Source organism: Suncus etruscus, chromosome 18 (assembly GCF_024139225.1).
Source record: "Suncus etruscus isolate mSunEtr1 chromosome 18, mSunEtr1.pri.cur, whole genome shotgun sequence".
Taxonomy (NCBI): domain Eukaryota; kingdom Metazoa; phylum Chordata; class Mammalia; order Eulipotyphla; family Soricidae; genus Suncus; species Suncus etruscus.
In genome coordinates, this window is record NC_064865.1 from 4,521,663 (window position 1) to 4,544,129 (window position 22,467).

The 22,467-nt window shown below is 35.0% G+C and overlaps 1 protein-coding gene across 1 annotated transcript in view; it reads right to left on the reverse strand.

Annotated features, from left to right (window-relative positions):
- The window catches only part of SUPT3H (SPT3 homolog, SAGA and STAGA complex component), a 507,641-nt gene that overhangs the window by 200,745 nt on the left and 284,429 nt on the right, over nt 1–22,467 (reverse strand). Inside the window, exons 8-10 of the mRNA XM_049765516.1 lie at nt 14,878–14,990; nt 13,432–13,536; nt 7,746–7,916 (exon numbers count right to left, since the gene is read on the reverse strand). Of these exons, the coding sequence (XP_049621473.1) occupies nt 7,746–7,916; nt 13,432–13,536; nt 14,878–14,990 (389 nt within the window). The remainder of the gene's footprint in view (nt 1–7,745; nt 7,917–13,431; nt 13,537–14,877; nt 14,991–22,467) is intronic.

The window sequence follows — 22,467 nt, forward strand, 5'->3', positions numbered from 1 at the left end:
AATATTATCCTCAATGGAGAAAAACTAAAAGCCTTCCCTCTAAATTCTGGTACAAGACAAGGCTGTCCTCTCTCACCACTCCTATTCAACATAGCACTGGAAGTACTTGCTATAGCGATTAGGCAAGAAAAAGATATCAAGGGAATCCAGATAGGAAAGGAAGAAGTCAAGCTCTCACTGTTTGCAGATGACATGATACTCTACTTAGAAAACCCTAAAGACTCTACCAAAAAGCTTCTAGAAACAATAGACTCATATAGCAAGGTGGCAGGCTACAAAATTAACACACAAAAATCAGTGGCCTTTCTATACACCAACAGTAATAAGGAAGAAATGGACATTAAGAAAACAACCCCATTCACAATAGTGCCACACAAACTCAAATATCTTGGAATCAACTTGACTAAAAATGTGAAGGACCTATACAGAGAAAACTATAAAACTCTGCTCCAAGAAATAAGAGAGGACACGCGGAAATGGAAATGCATACCCTGCTCGTGGATTGGCAGGATTAACATCATCAAAATGGCAATACTCCCCAAGGCATTATACAGATTTAATGCTATCCCTCTAAAGATACCTATGACATTCTTCAAAGAAGTGGATCAGACACTTTTGAAATTCATTTGGAACAATAAACACCCTCGAATAGCCAAAGCAATCATTGGGAAAAAGAATATGGGAGGAATTACTTTCCCCAACTTTAAACTGTACTACAAAGCAATAGTTATCAAAACAGCATGGTATTGGAATAAGGACAGGCCCTCAGACCAGTGGAATAGACTTGAATACTCAGAAAATTTTCCCCAGACATACAATCAACTAATTTTTGATAAAGGAGCAGGAAACCCTAAATGGAGCAGGGAAAGCCTCTTCAACAAGTGGTGTTGGCACAATTGGATAGCTGCTTGCAAAAAATTGAACTTAGACCCCCAGCTATCATCATGTACGAAGGTAAAATCCAAATGGATTAAAGACCTCGATATCAGCCCCAAAACCATAAGATATATAGAACAGCACATAGGCAAGACACTCCAGGACATTACAGGCATCTTCAAGGAGGAAACTGCACTCTCCAAGCTAGTGAAAGCAGAGATTAACAGATGGGAATATATTAAGCTGAGAAGCTTCTGCACCTCAAAGGAAATAGTGCCCAGGATACAAGAGCCACCCACTGAGTGGGAGAAACTATTCACCCAATACCCATCAGATAAGGGGCTAATCTCCAAAATATACAAGGCACTGACAGAACTTTACAAGAAAAAAACATCTAATCCCATCAAAAAATGGGGAGAAGAAATGAACAGACACTTTGACAAAAAAGAAATACAAATGGCCAAAAGACACATGAAAAAGTGCTCCACATCACTAATCATCAGGGAGATGCAAATCAAAACAATGATGAGATACCACCTCACACCACAGAGAATGGCACACATCACAAAGAATGAGAATAAACAGTGTTGGCGGGGATGTGGAGAGAAAGGAACTCTTATCCACTGCTGGTGGGAATGCCGTCTAGTTCAACCTTTATGGAAAGCGATATGGAGATTCCTCCAAAAACTTGAAATCGAGCTCCCATATGATCCAGCTATACCACTCCTAGGAATATACCCCAAGAACACAAAAATACAGTACAAAAACCCCTTCCTTACACCCATATTCATTACAGCACTATTTACCATAGCAAGACTCTGGAAACAACCAAGATGCCCTTCAGCAGATGAATGGCTAAAGAAACTGTGGTACATATACACAATGGAATATTATGCAGCTGTCAGGAGAGATGAAGTCATGAAATTTTCCTATACATGGATGTACACGGAATCTATTATGCTGAGTGAAATAAGCCAGAGAGAGAGAGAAAAACACAGAATGGTCTCACTCATCTATGGGTTTTAAGAAAAATGAAAGACATTCTTGCGATAATAATTTTTAGACACAAAAGAGAAAAGAGCTGGAAGTTCCAGCTCACCACAGGAAGCTCACCACAAAGAGTGATGAGTTTAACTGGAGAAATAACTACATTCTGAACTTTCCTAATAATGAGAATGTATGAGGGAAATGGAGAGCCTGTTTAGAGTACAGGCAGGGGTTAGGTGGGGAGGAGGGAGACTTGGGACATTGGTGGTGGGAATGTTGCACTGGTGATGGGTGGCGTTCTTTACATGACTGAAACCCAAACACAATCATGTATGTAATCAAGGTGTTTAAATAAAAAAAAAAAAGAAATATTAAGGTCTACGTTTTCCATCATTTTCCTTGAGATATATTTGCTTATTTAAAGCAAAATTACTTCGTACATGTAGGCATAACATACAAAATACACGACAATTATATCATTCAGAATGAACATTAAATTAATTCATATAAACAAATAAAACTTTTTAATATTTTATGTGAATGTGTTAGCACTTCTATCATCCAAAGTATGCCTAAAAATTTAAGGAAGCATACTATCCTCTTTAGCATAGACTGAAAAAAAGGCAGTATCTCTAAGAAATAAGTAGATAAGCTAAAATGGATTTCTTAAAAATATAATTACCTCATGTTTGCACTGGGTCAGTTCCATCAAAAGAGCTATAAAGCAAGCCTTAAAAATTTGTGGGTACATGGCCCTGCAGTAGAAAACTGGCAGTCTCAAGAGGAAAGAGAGAGCCAAGCCTCTGACTGGCCTACACCACGGCTGCTTCATCCATCATCCATAGTCATTACTTTGGCCAGCCTAACCATTCCTTTAGGATTCTCTTCAGAGAAAACTATCAATCCAACCAAACTTCAGGTATGCTGGTTTTGGGGTTGATACCAACAGGGCTTTTATGGAGCGAGTGCAGGCACCTTCCCCATATTCTTCTTCCGGAAGGCCTGGCAGCTGAGGATATGCCCCACAAAAGCCACAGTTTCAGTAGTAATACTTTGAATTCCTGGACAATTTAATTTGTTTGATACTGTCATTCTTGTAAGAACACACCAATATGTAGCTGAGGTCACTTATGTCTGGAAACAAATGAAATAAAAAGATGGACAGTGAACAATAAGAACTTACTAAACCTTTTGCCATTGTCTTAATGAATTCATTGGAAACAGTAATTTTCACAAATTTGCTTGTCACTGAAGTTCTTTTTCATTTTTAAGTTTTTTTCTTATCTTCCTTTTTCTTCCCATTCTTTTTTTTTTTGTTTGTTTGTTTTCTGGGTCGCACCTGGTGACGCTCAAGGGTTACTCCTGCCTATGTGCTCAGAAATCCTCCTGGCGATTTTCTGGGACACCTGGGGATTTAACCAAGGTCCATCCTAGGTCAGTGCGTGTAAGGCAAATGCCCTACTGCTGCGCCACTGCTCTGGCCCCTTTCCATTATTTATTAAATAACTTTGCTCTTACTTATATGGAAACAAATGTATTTCCTAATGGTCTTATTAGAGATAATATTTGGATTAAATACAAAAACTATTTCATTAAAGTCACTTGACTATTTAATGAAATAAATAAAGACCTTTTTATTAAAAAATACAGCAAAAAAAAAAATTAACCCAGAAGAGAAACAGAGAAAGAAAATAGAGGGAACTATTAAAAAGAAATATAATTCATCTGTAATGAGTCATATTAAAACATATTAGATCACACTGAATTAAAGATTAAAATTAAATGATACACACAGAAAGTAACAATTTGCTGTCTATAATATCTGTACTTTCAATATTAAATGTAATGATAAAAACATATGGCTAGAATGATTATATTAATTAGGTAAAACAAAGTTTAAGAAAACAACATAGAGATTAAAATATATTTCAGAAAGATAAACAAATGGAAAATATGCATGTTCATGGAATATAAGGTTTGGTTATTAAGAAGACATTCAGAACACTCAAATGATAAAAGCATTCAATTGAATTAAACTCTCTAAACTTTTCTTTTTGTTGTTTTTGCCTTTATCTCCCAATTTTCCTACTTATTTTATATTTAGTTAAAACTAACAAGTTAATTCTAAAATTTATCAAGAGCTGCACAGAACACAGAATATCCATATTAAACAAAAGAAATAAAGTTTAAAGTTCTACACCACTTGATCTCAAGACTTATTCTAAAGCAATAGTAATAAAATGATACTGACAGAAGAATGAATAAAAAAGACTGAAATTCTCGAAGTAAATATATAAACATGTTACTTGGATTTTAGCAAAACTGCTAAATCAACCCAATGGGAGAAAATAATTTTCAACAAATAAATCTATAACACGTAGGTAACTATGTGTACAAAGAAAACTTGGCTTCAACTCATAAAACAAAAGTTAATTAGACTTGATTACTGAACTAAAGATTAAAGCTAAAGTTATAAAGTTGACAGGAAATAATATCATGATATCATGACATGGAGTGTTAGAAAGGACATAGAAAACAAAACAAAAAATGAACAAAGTATAAGGAGTTAAACATTTCTGACTACCTAAACACACCATTAAGTCATTGAATAAGTAAGTTATAAACTGAGAGAAAAGATATGAAACCAGATCTGACAAAGAACTGTTACAGGCACAAAGAACTTCTAAAAGTTGATGATGAAAGATAGCACTCCCTCAAGCAACGGATGTAAAGAGGATGTAAAAATAAAAAAGGCATGTAAAGAGATACTTCCAAGAGGAAGACAGATGGAGAGTCAATCTATCAGAACTTGAAATATGCACAGTGACACTGTCATCCAGGACTATAAATAATAAACTAGCACAACATATAGAATAGTATAATTAAAATGCAAACCCCAATTATTGATGAGCATGTAAAGTGACTGGATCTGTTATATACATATATCTTGTATGTTGCTGGTAGAAGTATGTTAAAGCAATTGAACAGAGAATGTTTTGGTTTTTTAATCTCTCTGAACAGCAACCTCATTTTTTATACGACATTTTATTGAGTGCTGTGATTTACAGTACAGGTTATTATAGTATCACATATATCCCATAACCACATCAATGACTAGAGTGTATACTTTCCTCTACTCAGTTCTGTGGACCAAGTCTTTGGCTGTTACCGAAGTCATTTATTCCTTCCTTACTCTATATCTTTCTATCTCTCACCTGAGTCAGATCATTTTTTAATCTGTTCCTTTCCTTCTGAATGATTTCACTTAGCACACTCTCTAGTTCCATCCATGTAGCAGCATAGTGTGTAATTCATTCTTTCTTTCAGCATAGTATTTCATTAGTGATAGGACAATAGGTAGGAAGTTCGCCTTGCATGCAACCAACTTTGTTTAACACTCAGCCTCCTATATGGTCCCCTGAGCCCTGCCAGGAATGACTGGAGCGTAGAACAAGGAGTAAACTCTGAACAGTACTGGATATACCCTCGCCAAAAAGAGTTAAGTCACTAATCTTGTAGTATAAACATTTGTGCTAACTATAGTCTACACAGGGTGAAGATGAATGTTCTCCTTGCTTTTTTTCTTGTGTTATAGAAGATATTTTGTGTTTTAATATGTAGGTTTCAAAACATTCTTCTATTTTGTTTAATTTAATTTTATTTTTTTGAAACCATTGTGACTTAAAAATTCCTTCTTAGTTGGGTTTGAAACATACAATAAATAAATCAGGACAATCCTATCACCAGTGTCGACCTCCTTCTACCAATGTTCCAAGAGTATCACATACTCTTTGCCTCTCCCCAGCCTACCAGTACAATAGGCCCATTTGAAGTTTAGATTAGTAGAGTTTGGGTCTTTTGATTGCATTGTAGTTGACTTTAGTTTGCATATTTAGTTCTGTCCTTTTTTTTTAAGCTCCACCAGTGCAACTGAGACCGCTTGGGCCCTGGTCCCCATTCTTTCATATTTGTGTTTCTCCTCCTCCACTCAGTTTCTTTCCTTCTCCTCACTTTACTCTGGGTATTTAAGACAACTCCCATTTAGAACACTGCATTTCTTCATGAAGTTATTCTAAATACCATACGTAAGTGATATTATGTATTTATCCTTCTTTTGGCTGACTTCATTTAACATAGTGTCTTCCAGTTCCATCCAAGTAGCTGCAAATTGCATGATTGCATCATTCCTTATAGCAATGTAGTATTAAATTGTATATATGTACCACATTTTCATGATCCACTTGTATGTTGTTGGGCATCTAGGTTGATTCCAAGTCCTGTCTATTATACTGAGTGCTGCAATGAATCGTGGTGTGCATACATCCTTTGGGATGAATGACTTTCTGTCCTGGAGACAGATACTCAAAGTATGGATTGCTTGGTCATATGGCAGTTCAATTTTGAGTTTACTGAGAATCCTCCATACTGTTTTCTATAGAGGTTGGACCAGGCAGCATTTCTACCAACGTGAGTTCCTTTCTCACTACATCCCCACCAACAGAGATTGTTCCCAGTATTTTTGATATGTGCCATCCTCACTGATGTATGATGACATCTCATTGTTGTCTTGCTCTGGATTTCCTTAATGATAATTGATGATAAGCACTTTTTCATGTGCCTGTTGGCCATCTGTTGGTGGCCAACTTATTCAGATTTGATATGATAGTCCTTGTCACTGGCATCCTATCATCAAAGACGTCTTTATAATACAATTCAAAGTTGAAACATGCAATACTACCCATCTCTCCCCAATCCCTTAGAGTTTTGCTTTGTCTATTTGGAAAGTTTCGTAGCTCATAAAATTTAGTGGTTTACTCAAAAGTCCTTGAAAAACATTATTGTGATTTTAATGGGGACTGTACTGAATGCACACCTTTTATAGGAAGGACCAAGCTATTTAATGAATTAATTACTAGCTCTATAACTAAGGGAAATGAGAGTATTTGTCTATAAATGTGCACAGAAATGCTCATGATAGGTTTATCTGTAATACCTAAAAACTAGAAACAGTTTAGGTATACATCAATATGCTAATGAATCAGGGGCCGGGCGGTGGCGCTGGAGGTAAGGTGCCTGCCTTACCTGCGCTAGCCTAGGAGACGGACCTCGGTTCGATCCCCCGGCGTCCCATATGGTCCCCCAAGCCAGGAGCGACTTCTGAGCGCATAGCCAGGAGTAACCCCTGAGCGTTACCGGGTGTGGCCCAAAAACCAAAAAAAAAAAAAAAAAAAAAAAAAAAAATATGCTAATGAATCAACTTATATATTCATAAAATGGAAATTACAGAATAGAGAATGAATTAGACATACAAAACCATAGGGGTCAAATATACTGAGTGAAAAGAATTTTCCAAAGAGTGTATATATTTTTGCACATACTCTTTTTGTATTAATTTCTGGAGTAGGAAAACTTCATAATGAATAATGGTGCTTTTCTTTAGATGGTGGCAGGAAGTGACTGGGACAAGGTATGCAGCAATTTTCTGAGCTGATTAAAATAGTCTATATCTTCAGAGGAATATAACAATTGGCTTATATATTCATCAAATTTCATCAAGTGATATAACGAAGTATAAACCTTACCTTAAAATTAAAAACAAATTATAAAGAAATATGTGAAATATTTAGACATAAAGTCTACAGGTACCTGCATTTACTTTGCCAAATAGAAAAAAAGTCAATAAAGTAAATACATTAAAATATTCATTGTAAATCTAAATATATGGTAGTGGTTGTTCACTATAAATATAATGTTTTGTAAATTTGAAATGTTAATAATAAATATTGCAAGACATAAATATCTTGTGTTATTCAGAAGAAAGACAAACTTTGAGCAGGCAACTCAAAAAGACTTTTTTCACATTAAACAATAAATTGACATACCTTTTTTCGCTTTCTCTGCTTGGCTTTAGCTGAATCTTGCCCAGCACTCCCGTTCCCGAGGGAAGACGCAGCCGTGCCTTTACCTGAATGCTGTGATGCAGAAGACGGGGCCGTGGGCGTGGCAGGAGGTGTATTCTCCGGGGAGTCAGGGTAGGGCTTCATGCAAGACCCCTGTCCAAAGAGTTTTGGTTTTGAAATGAAGCCATCAGGATTCCTAACACATTTTATTACCAAATTCAGCTTACAATCCCATTAGTGGAAAACTATTTAAAGATTACATTGTGAAAACACAATTTACCCTTACCCAGGCCATAGAAATAATCTCGTTCTCTTCCCAAATGTGTCACTTTTTAATCTGTTTAATCATTCAAACAAAACCAGGATTCCTCAACTATCACTCCTAAAATTTCGCCGTATTTTAAAAATAAAAACATTTTCTGTTCAGTAATTTCTTTCTTCCAGATAGTAAACACATCAACGGTGATCTACCTTCTCAATATCCCAGTTACTGCACAGACTGCTACCATTTCCTGTCTCTAGCTCTTTCCTTCCTTCGTATTGTTTGTCATCTCTATCTGGACTTTTTTGGCCTTGACTGGAATTTTTATTTGTGTCCATATGAGTCTTAAGACATCTGACGGCCTATACTGTACTGTAGTTTTAAATCTCAAATTTCTTCAATCTTTTATTATGAGACATGCTTTGAATTTTCTTTATTCCCTGGTTATTCTCATTTAGAGATCCTCCACTGTGTCAATATTCATCTATAGAATAGTGTTTAAAGACCAAAGCAGGAGTTTTACTAGTGACATCACAAAATGTTTGTATGAATATTTGAACAAAGAAAGATCTTTCCAATCTTTCCATAAATATTATTAAGCTATATTTTCTTATCCTATCATGTATACAAACCATATTATCTATCTACTAACCTATAATTATTTTGACTTTTAAAATTATACTATATTTTTCTAAAATTTAGGTATTGATTTGAAAATATTTCTTTGATCTGCTTTCCTAGAAACACAAAGAAAAAGGAATAAAGTTAATGAGTTATTTTTAGGAAAAATAGGTAAATCCTACCTATGAATTAACCATGTTACTAAATAGTCTAGATATTTAGACTGAAGAATTCATTTGCTAACCTAAAATTGAAAACTCAAGTTTAATTTGTTAATCAGTTACTTACATGGTTAATGCTAGAATAATAAACATTAAAATACAATGCACACATATAATTTTCTTGCCTTGAGTTTCCAATATAATTATATATAAATATATAACATATATATAATTATAATTCACTACACACAGGATTATTATATGAATATTCTTTTTTTTTGGTTTTGTTTTGTTTTATTTTTTTTGGTCACATCTGGCAGCGCTCAGTGACCACTCCTGGCTCCAAGATCAGAAATCGCTCCTGGCAGGCTCAAGGGACCATATGGGATGCCGGGATTCGAACCACTATCCTTCCGCATGTAAGGCAAACACCCTAACTCTATGCTATCTCTCTAGCCTACTATATGAATATTCTTAAAACACGCTTTGAACTCATGCATTCTTAGTAAAGAAGCCTTTAATTCTTCCTAAGTAATTCTAATAACATCTATGGGTCTTACATTTCTTTCTTTAAAAAATTCTTTTAATTGAACGTATCACTGTGAAATACAGTTACAAGTTGCTCTTGAATGAATTTTAGTTATCCTATGTTCCAAACCAATCCCTTCATCAGAATTTATTTTCCACCACAAATGTCCTCAGCTTTGTTCCCTCTCTCCACTTCCGCTCTCCATTCCCAGTGTGCCTTTATGGAAGACTCTCCTTTCTTCTTCCTCCTTCTCTTTTTCTTTTTCCTCTTCATCCTCCTCCTTTCTCCCTCTTTTAGGTACTGTGGTTTTCAATAATGTTATTAAAAGGGTATCAAGCATGTCAGTTCACCTCCTTTGAGAATCCAGTTCTTGTCCAGAATAATCATTTCCAATGGTCATTGTCATAGTGGTCCCTTCTCTGTACTAACTGCATTTACTGACTCCCTATTCCATCCAGTGGCAAGCCTCCTACCATGGCCCAGTCCACTTGGCCCTTTTTTCTATTGTCTTTGGGTCTTACCACCATAGTATATTTTATTTTTTTATATCCTATAATGAGTGAAAGGCCTTAATTTTCTAATCTAATCTTCTTGTACCTTTCTAAAGCAAATTCCTGGATTGAATTGTTAATCAGGGTTTTGATTCTTTGTATGATTATAATTATTTTGTCTGTAACTGAGGATATTCTCTTCAGATTCATCTCATCATAGATCTATCTTGCAATTCAGCTTTAAAGCCTTCTTTGATTTTAATATGGGAGATTTTTACCTCTGCATTTTCCAAATCATTATCTGAAATTAGTATATACTATTTTGAATTGTCTGTTTGCTTTATGCATGTATGTCTCCCAAGAGACCCTGCATGTATGTATGTATGTATGTTTCTTAAGAGATTCTGACCCTCTGCAAGGGAATGGTTCTTGGCTAACCAGGCAGTCTGACCCAAAGTTCCAATGATACCATACTGTTCAGGCCTAGTGGTGCCAATGGTTACTTGGACCACTCAAGCAGTGTTTGGGGGATTCCAGGGCACACCCAATGGTGCTTGGAGACCTCCATGGTGATGTCCAGACAGACTCAAGAGCATGCAAGACAAACACCTTTACTCCTGTACTCTCTCTTTGATCCCATTATTTATTTTAACACAAAGTTCTATATTCTCTAATATATTAATCTCCCTTGCACTCAATTTGATTTCTTCGTTTAAGCATTCCCTTGATACTGTTTGCTTATTTGTAAGATTCTCACTTTGGCCATTATCTTTGTGTTCTGCAATAAAGTACAAGAAGACTACTAGTTTTTCTGATCATCCTGACCATTAGTTACACATGTGGAAAGGACTGTACAAGGCATGTACAAGACTGAGGCTTTTACTACCATATTGAGGCAGGACACAATCTGACACTCATGTTCCCGCCTCCCAGAGAACCCAGGAAATTCAGCACATATTGGCCATTTTTCTTAACTGCTGGGTAGCTGGGAACAGCAGCTGTGGTTGCTGAGTTGTTGCCCAGAACAGCCTGACCACCCTGGAGAATCAAGTTAGTGAGAGAAGTAAAGAATATTCTGAGCCTTGAAAGCAATCACTTGAATGTTAAATGAAAAAACTAGTCTTATTATGTTCGCTGGAAATTTCTTCAATTAGAACTGTTAGAGCAAATTTGTTTTGTTGCTAATGAAAAACATACATATGTATATTCTCATAAAGTAAACAAACATGTACCAAAAACATTTTAAATTTAAAATGTACTCCTAGACATCATAATTTGGGTTAGAACATAAGAAAAACCGAAAATTTTTGATCAGATGAATAAACTTTTGGGACTTTTTAGAGCAGGTGGATTCTGACAATGACATGAAACTCTTTCAAGAAAGATTAAAAAAAAGATTTTTAATGGGCATAAATGTTTTAATTTCCACTTGGATCCCAAGATAACCTAATTTTTAAAAGGGTAAGAAAAGATGTCAAACTTATGATCTGTACTAACATGTTATGTATATAGCATATATTTTGTATGTTTTTCAAGTATCCTAGGACAAAGATTAGTACATCTGTAGTGTTTAAATTTCACAGAACTTTTAGATCCATCAAATGGCTGGTAATACCTGAAGTCATGTGAAAATTTGAAAATGTATTTATTGATAAAGCAATTTTTTTATCAGAGTTTCAAGGGGATTTATGACAAAAAAAGATTAGAAATAGGGGCCTGAAAGATAGCATGGAGGCCAGAGCATTTTCCTTGCATGCAGAAGGATGGTGGCTCGAATCCCAGCCATACCATATGGTCCCCCGAGCCTGCCAGGAGCTGTTTCTGAGTGTAGAGCCAGGAGTAACCCCTGAGCACTGCTGGGTGTGACCCCCAAACCCAAAACCCAAAACCAAAAAAAAAAGATTAGAAATACTTTTCAGAGATTGTTGAAGTCAACCTCTTCATGTTCAGATACTAACAGGATGCAAATACATATAAACATGGAAAAGAAATAAAATAGGACTTAGTCATTTTCATGTTATGTATTTCATTAATCTGAATCAAAGTTTACTTTATAAAAATTATACATGCAGACCCAACATATCCTTGATGCCATGGTTATTCTCCATGGTTAAATTCAATTATATGAGACTGTTGTTTATATTAGTAACAGCAAAAATAATATTGACAAGTTCATTCAATCATGCTATTATATTTCTGAATTTTTGGCACATTTTTTTTAAACCAGGGATTACTCCTGGTAGACTCAAGGAATTATATGAGACACTGGGGATTGAACCAAGATCAGCTACATATAAGGCAAGAGTCCTACTTCTCCAGTTTCAGGCTCAAAAACATTTTTTTTTGTTTGTTTTTGAATGATACCGGGGTGCTCCAGTAGTTACATCTGGCCCTGTGTTCAGAAATTATTCCTGGCAGGCTAGGGGACCATAGAGGATGCTAGGGATTGAACCCCAGGTTAGCCAATCTGCTGTGCTATCTTTCTGACCCCTCCTGTCCCCCCATTTCAGGCTCAAATTTTGAAACACAAACACTTAGAATAATTGAGTAAAACCTAGATAACCTCAGTACAAATGAATCAGATCTAAATAGTTCAGGGAAGGAAACCTTTGGTATTTAAGTGGAGGGCTCTACTGTAGTTCTCCCCACATGAGATCAAGACTAAGCACAATTATGCACTCATGCTGGGAAGAGTGGTGCACAGAATGCAGTGAAGGGGCATGATGTGACTTGAAGGAAGGGGCATGATGTGAGGCATGATGCTGAGGGGACTGTAGGTTGCTTGGGAGGTAGAGGCAGAGGTGGAGATGGAGGTGAAGGCAGTTGTACTATGGTCTATATGTTGGGACACAGAGGTGGAGTGGACTATTTGATATTATAAGTATATATATATATACACACACACATAGATATATACAGATACAAAATATAAATAAAATGTATATTTAACCAAAGCAGCACAGTTATTAAGAGACTTCAAGTAGACAAGAAGACTAATAGGCCCCACAGGTTCAACTGGGTTAGAGAAGGAAATGACCTACATATGATAGGGTCATTCTAAACACTGAGAATAAATTAAGTCATGTTTTTGAAATCACATTAAGGGGTGGAAAGATAACTGGAATATGAAATTAAAAATTAATGTATGGACTTATATATGAATAATAACCCTCTAATCTCGGGGGTCCAAATATATAAATAACTTTGCAAATGTCATTCAATTATCTAAAAGTTATTTATCTCCCACAGAATGAGAACTACTTCACAATTATACAACTGTCACAAATGGGACAGGAATGCTTCAAATGAAATAAATGCAGGGAAAGGTGAAAAAACAACATACTAAGTAGGGTCTAGCACATAATAAGTGCACAATAAACAGTCACTTGGGTATTTTATATATTATGATTCCTTCATTATTATGCACTCCATAATATTTTCCTAAGTGTTTCTTTAAAAAAAATTTTTTTATTGAAACCATTGGACTTACAAAGTTCTTCATAGTTGGGTTTCAGACATACACATTTCAAAGTATTTCCATGGCAAATATCACAAATAAGGAAGCAATTTATGAGTGTGTCAAGGAATTATTTTTGATACTGACCTCAGCAGAGTGGTGATACTGAATAAAGGTCGCAGAAATAGCATGACTGAAGGGGTCCCCTTCAGTCACCATGTCCTGCCTCACAAGAAGAGCCAGATCCACTAACTAGAATATAAGATAAAATAAAGTCACAGAGATGGAAACAGTCACAAATGAAACTGAAATCATACAAGTAAAAGTCATCTAATCTAAATGATATTAGAATACTGTTGTCTAAAAAAGAGTTCTACTGTGGACATGATCCTGCAGTTTCATTGACTGAAGAATGAATAAATGATATATTCTGACTGTGATAGGAACAGTCATCAAATTTTATTTAGTAATAATTTTATTTCATAATTTCCTAGGAAGCAATTGTGCACATAATGGGAGATTGTGTGCCTTCCATATTAGAGACCTGGGTTCAATCCCCAGATGACCATCAAGCACAGAGGCCAGGGGGAACTTTTAGACACTGACAGATATGACCCATCCCAAATAAAAAATTAATAAATATATAAAAATACGACTTAAAATTAGAATATTATTCAAGAGGTAGAGCATGTGTGAGGCCCTGAGTTTAGTTCCCAGCATTGTAAAGCCTTCTCTAAGTACTACTGGGGAAAAGCCTTGGTAGCCTCAGCACATACCACTGAGATTGCACAGTTAAGATTTGAGCATTGCTTAAAGTAACCTCCATTTATAATATGATAATAACTCTAAATATAATATTCATAAGTATAAGAACCCACAAACATAAAATAAAATAATCTTGTTAAAATTAAAATAGATTTATATGCTCCAACACTCAAGAATTAATTCTGATAAGTCTGTTTTGAAGTACAGTCTAGGAATTTAAGGGCCAAGGACATGTTAGTGTTTTGGTTCCATTTCTTGATAAACTTTTATTTATTCATTCATGTTATTTATTTTTTGGCACACAAAGCAGTTATCAGAGTTAACTCCTTCTCTGTCCTCTGGATGATCCTGGTGGATTTGGGGGACTAACTGGGGAAAGGAGCTGGGGATAGAACTTGGGTTGGGCAGATGTAAGATAAATGCCTTACCAGCTGTACTATTGCTTTGGCCCCTATTTCTTGAGAAATTTTTAGAGGGCAGTGTTACCGGATTCAGAGTTTGGCAAGTACTTTAGTAGACTGTAAATTTCTATAAAGGTATTTTTTAAAGATTAAAAGTAATCTCCAGACAATGCAGATCTGTATTTAGAATTCAATGCTGAAAAAACTGTGCCACGATTACCAGTTATAATAAAATTGCTTGAGGCTACTCACACCTACCATAGCTGTGGACAGAACAAAAGAATTAGACTTGAGGATTTTAATAGCATGAATTAATAGTCATGAGAGAAAACTACTAAATATTTTATTGCTATTATAAAAAGAAGAAAAAAATGATTATAAATAGAGAGAAGCACTTAATAAACGGTATGGCAGATTAGAATCTTACCTGTGCCACAGTTTCATATGCTAAGTAGGCTAAAATTTCCATAGCGACAGCATTGGGTTTTATCTCCATACTGTTGCAGTCCAACCAGTCCCTAAACTTGGAGGCTTTCTTGGCTGGCCATTAAAAAAAAAGTACAAAGTATTTAATTTTTGAACTATTTTAATGATGCCTTATTATTATTATAAAATGAAAAATACATCACTTTAAGACTATATGTACATGTAAAGAATACACTAGATAAGTGATAATGTATGTATTAAGATGCACTGTTTTAAAGTTTTATTAGTTCCTAGATATGATAGCTACAAGAAAAACTTTTTTCATTTGTATCCTTTATTTGTATGTATGCTATATACCACTATATTAAACCACTCAAATTTATTTATTGTGGAAAATCTGCATAAAGAAAATCCTATGAGAAAAAGAACATTAAGGAATTCTATTTTTAACATCTTTCAAAATGTGTCTATTACCAGTCAGGCTCAAGATCATAAGCAAAATTAATAAAATAAACTGATATCTGACCCAACCTAAGGCCATAGTAATATTTTCTTGATTACAAAGATGTCCAAATCCCTAAAACTGATTCCCAAAATCACCGAGACTGATTCAAACCTGCCTTTATTTTATCTCTGTAATAAAATGTCACCTGGTTCTAACTATAATTCTCTGTGCTTACTTCTGCTCCTTTTCCTTCACAGAATGCTTTTCAATTACTCATCATTCATAGGAACCCTGCTCACACTGGCCAAATGTGGAATATTTTGCTCAAGCCATTTATTATTGAATGCTTATGCCTTCAGGTATCCTTTCATGTATGCTTATATTTCTCATATAATATTACAAATTCCTGATTTGAAAGCATCGTAGATGATGCTTCTCTATGTACTTAATAGTATCAAGCATATGGAATCTCTAAACTATCACAGAGTAAACAGTATAAATTGAAATGAGACTTTCATTAGATATTACTAATTGAATTAGTAAGACAGAGTGAAAAGATGGATATAGTGAAGATTTCATCACATCACTGGTTTAATTTTTTAAACCAACGATTATTCTTTTGATAAATCTGGTCCCACAGGTCTATAAAACACTTAACAGTAATTCAAAATATGATGTTTTGATCCTTACAGATACAATCTTCAGGATTCCACATACACAAGAGTTTTCTTTTAAATAAATCACAGCAGACGTTAAGTCCTGCTATCAAAGTACATATCCAAAGCTGTCAACTGTGGCAGAATTATGATAATCCTCCTTAAAGCTATCTCCCCGAAGTAACCAATCTTCCAAATACTCTCTGACATGCAACATTCCATCTAACTAGTAAGCTGCAATAGCTCACAAACACTTGTTTAACATCTGTGGAATACTTCTGAAGTTAAAAGCTAACAGGCAGCAATTTGGCAAGATCAGTAAAATATGCCTTATTCCCCTTTTCTCTGACAGAATAGATATTTGATGACTATGCTCTAAATAACTGATATTATTATTCTGGTGTTGTGCATATGCAGCTGTGCTCAGGTCTTGTTTCTGGTTCTGTGCTCAGGTGTCATTCCTAGTGGTGCTCAAGGAACTATATATATATATATATATATATATATATATATATAGAGAGAGAGAGAGAGAGAGAGAGAGAGAGAGAGAGAGTCAAGAATTGAACCTTGATCAGCTGAGTACAAAGCAAACATCTTACTATACAATTTCTCTGGTTCTTAAAACTTTTTTAGAATTGAAGGAAAGAATAGTTAATTACATTCTCTTATTTCTATCCACTAGAGCAACAGAATTAGAGTTTAAAACAGTGAGAATGGAAAGACAGGGATCTTGAATAAGCATGTAGGATGGTGCCAGGTACACAGGACATATTCAGGGAAGATTATTTTCCACTATGGAGAATCCCATGTTCTCTTGTGAACATTACTTCTCTCACACTAAGTAAATTTTCTTAATAGAAGCTATTTGCTTCACTATTTTACCTTCCCCTTGAAAGTTTTTTTCTGCCAGGAAAGAGCCAGACCTTGCCTGTGCTAAGAAAGTTATAGATTTTAAAACTGGGGTAGTCTGATAGTGAGGTCCTCTTTGTGACTCAGAAGAACTAATTTTTACCCTAAGTGAGTGCACTTAGAGGGAATAAGAAGAGGTCACACAACCACACACAGTTCCAAGAAACCAAGACAGACAGACCAGCAGCAGAGCACCCTTTGTGACTAAGAAGAGACATTTTCACACCCAGGTAAAGGTGCCTTGGGAAGAACGGTCACTTTGCTTTGCTCTGAAACTGCATATTTCTTTCTCTCAATGAGCCACACTGCAACACACACACACACACACACACACAAAAAAAAAAAAAAACGACCACACTGCAATTGTCACAATGGGAAAGCAACACGGAATCCCACAACATTTAGTGAATTAAGATGGTAGTTCAGAAGAATCAATTAGCATGAGCCAACTATACACCCTCTGTGATAAGGACTTTAAAGAGGAAATGTTGAGGATGTTCAAGGAACTCAAAGAAACCAGAGAGTCAATAAGAACAAAAAAATCTGAGGGTAAAAACAGAGAATTTCAACAGAACTAAAAGACTATTATGGGAAATGAAAATCTCACTGGATTTACAAGATATTACAAGAGTAATAGCTGCTGAGGACAGAGTCAGTGAGCTTTAAAATGAGCTACATAATACCTCCAAACAATAGCAGAAGATAGAAAAGAGTCTAAACTAAACAATCAGAAGATGTAAAAAATCCTCAAAATAAACAAATGGACAACAAGAGTACTTTGGAATAAATTTAACAAAAACAACATGAGAATCATTGGGTTCACATAGACCCAGGAAGAAAATGTCTGTGAGGAAGCAATAATCAAAGAAATCATTGCTTAAGTTTCCAGAGATAAGAGGGCATGTGCAGTCCTAGTCCTATGATGTTAACCATAAATAGAGCTAGAATATTAAGAGCAGCAAGATAAAAAAAATGAAAATTATAGACAAAAATATCCTTAAGATTGATAGCAGGTTTATCACAAACAACCTTTCAGGCCTTAAGGCAGTAGTCGGATATAGTAAAAAAGTTCAACATCTCACCAAGAATACTTCACCTAGCCAGACTCTCACTCAGGAAGTTACACAGCTTCATGGATAAGAAATAGCTCAGAAATTTTACAGACTGAAAACCAACCTGAAAAGAACTGAGGGAGTACTTTAAGGCAAGACAACCCCCACAAACACAACAAACTTCTATAATATATGGCACAAATTCCATGACGAAATCTCTCTTAATGTCAGTGAACTAAGTGCACACATTAACGAGATCTAGAATCACAAAACAGATCAGAAAACTGAATTTTAATATTCTGCTAATGTGGTAATAATATCTAAAGATAATAGAGATGAGGTACAGGAGGAATAGTCCTAGTATTCCCGTCTGAGTGAGGAGCTTGCCACAAATAGTGGAGGAGTGCAGTTAGGACAGATGAGGGACCACTATGTCAGTGATAGTTGGAAATGAGTACTCTGGACTGGATGCTGAAAAGAGGTAAAATGATAGATGCATGATACCCTTTTGGTAACATTATTGCAAACTACAGTATCTAAAAGAAAGAAAAAGAAGAGAGAGAGAAGAGAAATGTCTGTCACAGAGACAGGCAGGGGGAAGAGTAGGAGAAAGGGTGGGAAGGAAACTGGGCACACAAGTGGTAAGAAATGTGCACTGGTGAAGGGTGTTGGACAAATTTTCTATGCATCCATACAAACTCTTGGGAAATTGTTATTCCAGCCATACATGAAATTATTTGAGCTAATTTCTTCAATATCACAGGAAAAAGAATTGCTCACAGATAAAGCCCCCAATTATCCATCCAATCATCTCTGCATTTTATTTCATAATCTGACTGTTTCTATCTCAATACTTTATAGTAGTCTTTCCATTATTGTTTCCTCCCCTAAATCTTCTGTGGTGTTTATTATAAAGTAAAAAAAAATTCTTCTTTATTTCATTCACTTCAAAAATCACTGTTCAGGCCGTAGAAATAGTCTAGTGTATACAGTGCTTGTCTTGGACGCAACTGACTTGGGTTTAATTTCCAGCAGCCCATAATATTTCTTAAGGTCCACCAAAAGTGGTCCCTGAATATAGATTAGAAATGAGTTTTGAGCCTATCTGAGTTTTTGCCAAAAAAACTGAAACAAAACATAAAACAAAATAAAACACACAAACATGGCACGCTGTTCTTTTGGTTACTTAAAAAGCCTCACTTAAAAAGACATGGTTTTCCTGAGGTCCTTTATATGTTGTGGTTCCTTCTTACTCCTTCTATACTTATTATATTACTTCCTTCTAAACTTATTATAGTATTATATACTTACTTCTATACTCATATAGCATCCATTTACTATAGATCAGTTCTTATTTCCCATTTTTCAAAGGGATAGATAAAAATAATTTTATTTCTAGTCTCTGCCACTGGTAAAATATAGTAAAAGTAGACAGCTGAATTCTTACCAACAACAAAGGCTAATAAATCATCAATTTAACAAATATTTATAATTCTATAACATGCTAGCCAATTAAACTGTCATTTAAGTAGGAGGTCAAAGTAAAACCAGGATTAAACATAAGAATGAGTGCCTAAACATATAAAAAAACCTTAGGGAAACAAAAATAAGACAAGAAGAAACTTTCTATTATTATTAACTTAAAATGATTTCTAAAGCCAAACTATTTTTGAAAAGTTATCTGTACTCCTGTGTTCACTGTAGGAGTCTTCATAATAACTAAAATCTGGATGCAAACCCGGGTCAAAGAATAAGGGGCTGCATAAGAAACTATGGCATATATGTACAATGGAATACTCAACAACAAGAAAAAATGAAATGCTTAACACGCTGCTATGTGAGTGGATTTGCAGAATATTATACTGAGTGAGTCAGTTATAAGCTGAGGGACAGATACAAAGTGATCTCTCTCATCTGTGGCAAGTAGAGAAATGTACTTAGTGAGGATAACAAATAACCAAAGGAAACAGAACCTGAGAACTAGCCCACAGAAATGAACTTACTGTGACAGGGTGGTGGTGGAGATATGAGGTATGGTTGGAAGTTGCATGCACATAACCATATTAAATCATGGTACCCAAAATAAAAAATATTATTTTATTATATGTGCTGAAGTTCTCACAAAGCTTACTTAAAAATGGAGAAGTAGTTTTTCTTGTATAGGTCCTTCACCTCTTTAGTTAAATTGACTTCAAGGTATTTGAGTTTATGTGGCACTTATTTGAATGGAATTGTTTTTTTAAATGACCATTTCTTTCCTATTAGTATTGGTGAATAAGAAGGTCTTTGATTTTTGCATGTTAATTTTATAGCTTGTCACTTTGCTATATGAATCTATTGTTTCTAGAAGATTTTTGGTAGAATTCTTAGGGTTTTCTAAATACAGTATCATGTCAACTGCAAGTAGTGAGAGCTGGGTCATGGTGTAAGATCTTCTTGATGAGGCAGTGGATTCTATTTGCCAAGAGTTTGCATCTGTGTTCATCAGGGATACTGGTCTGTAGTTTTCTTTTTTGCAGCATCTCTGTCTGATTTTGATATCAAAGTGATGTCAGCTTCATAAAAACTACTTGGAAGTGTTTCTGTTTCTTCAATTTCATGAAAGAGCCTGAAAAGGATTGGTAGTAGTTCCTCTTGAAAGGTTAGAAAGAATTCATTAGTGAATCCGTCTGGGCCTGGGCTTTTGTTTTTACATGGATGGACATGAAAACTATTATGTTAAGTGAAATAAGTCAGAGGGAGAGAGATAGACACAGAATAGTTTCACTCATCTAGGGGATTTAAGAAAAATAAGATACATTATTGTAATAATACAGAAACAATAGAGATGACAGCTGGAAGGACCTTCTCCAAGATGAAGCTTTCCACAAAAAGTGGTGAGTTCATTTAGAGAAATAACTACACTGACAATTATCATGACAATGGTAGTGAGAGAAATAGAATGCCTGTCTCTAATACAGGCAGGGGTGGGGAAGTAGGGAAATGGGGGAAATTGGTGGTAGAAACGTTTCACTGGTGAAGGGGGGTGTATTTTTTTTTATAAGTATACCCAACTGCAAACATGTTTGTAATCACAGTGCTTAATTAAAGATATTAAATAAAAAAATAGAGAAATAGCCTAGGAGGTAAAGTGCTCGTCTTGCACACAGCTGACTCATGTTTGATATCTGGTAATGCATATGGTACTCAAAGTATTGCCAAAAGTAATCTCTGAGCACAAAGCCAGTAATAAGACCTGAACATAGCAAGGTATTTTCACACTCCTCCCAAGATAAAGAAGAAAAATTAGATTAAAATATTTAAGTCGGGGGTACCAAGTCCAAACAGTTGTATGAACATTGAGTAGAAATAAAAAATGATCAGACTTAAACACCAAATCCTAAGTCAACGACAACAGAATTGATACCCAATCTACAACAAGCTAGATATAGGGGGAACACTTATACTAGCAGCCAGGCAAAGGAGAGGGATATGGGATGCATGCTGGGAACAGGGGTGAAGGGAGGACAATATTGGTGGTGGGAATATTGGTGGTGGTCCCTAATTCAATGTCACTATGCACCTAAAATATTACTGTGAAAGATTTGTAATTCACTTTGGTCAAAATAAAAGTTATTTAAAAAAAATTTAAGTCAGGGCTTTAGCAACAGTACAGCCTTGCATGCGGCTGACCCAGGACAGACCTTGGTTCCATCCCCAGTGTCCCATATGGTCACCCAAGGCAGGAACAATTTCTGAACGCATAGCCTTATACTTCTGGGAGAATTGAAAACTGATAATGAGAGTAGAGGGACATTGGTTGTGGGATTGGTATTGAAATGCTGACTGCCATAAATATTATTAACAACTTTGTAAATCATAGTATTTTTGAAAATAAAAAATAAGCTTATGTATTGTTTGCAAAAAACACAGAAAACAGATTAAAAAGAAAGAACTGATAAAAGTTTCACCACGTTATAACTGAAGCTTTGTGAATTTTGAATGACCTCAATAAAGCTATGACATGACTAAAAAATACAAAAATGAGTCAATCTGTCCAGCGTTCTGATTCTACAAGATGTTTTGCTCTCAGTAGAGAAATCTATAAATCTATAAAGGTGTCACTTGAAATTGTACCAATAGTCCCAATTCATAAATGCTACAATAAATATTTAAGACACTAGTGACAATATCACAACTCCTGTATTTGTAATTTATAAATTAGGAAAAATTAATCCTGATATATTTTAATATATAATTTTTATATAAAGTTATAATAGATAAAATATTAGTTTAACTTATAAAAATCTGATTTTCAAACAAAGAATATGTATAAGAACATGCCAAATTCTATGTTCTAGTGTGAAATAAAACTTCTGTTTCTTTAAGTGAATTACATTGAAAATAAAATTTAAGGAACATTACTTTATAAACTGGATGTTTACTTATAAAAGTCCTGAATGCCATTTTTAAACCTAAAAATTATAATACAAAACCCCCTCATTTGCTGAAATTACCATGTGATCTGAAGTGTCATTCACTTAATGCTT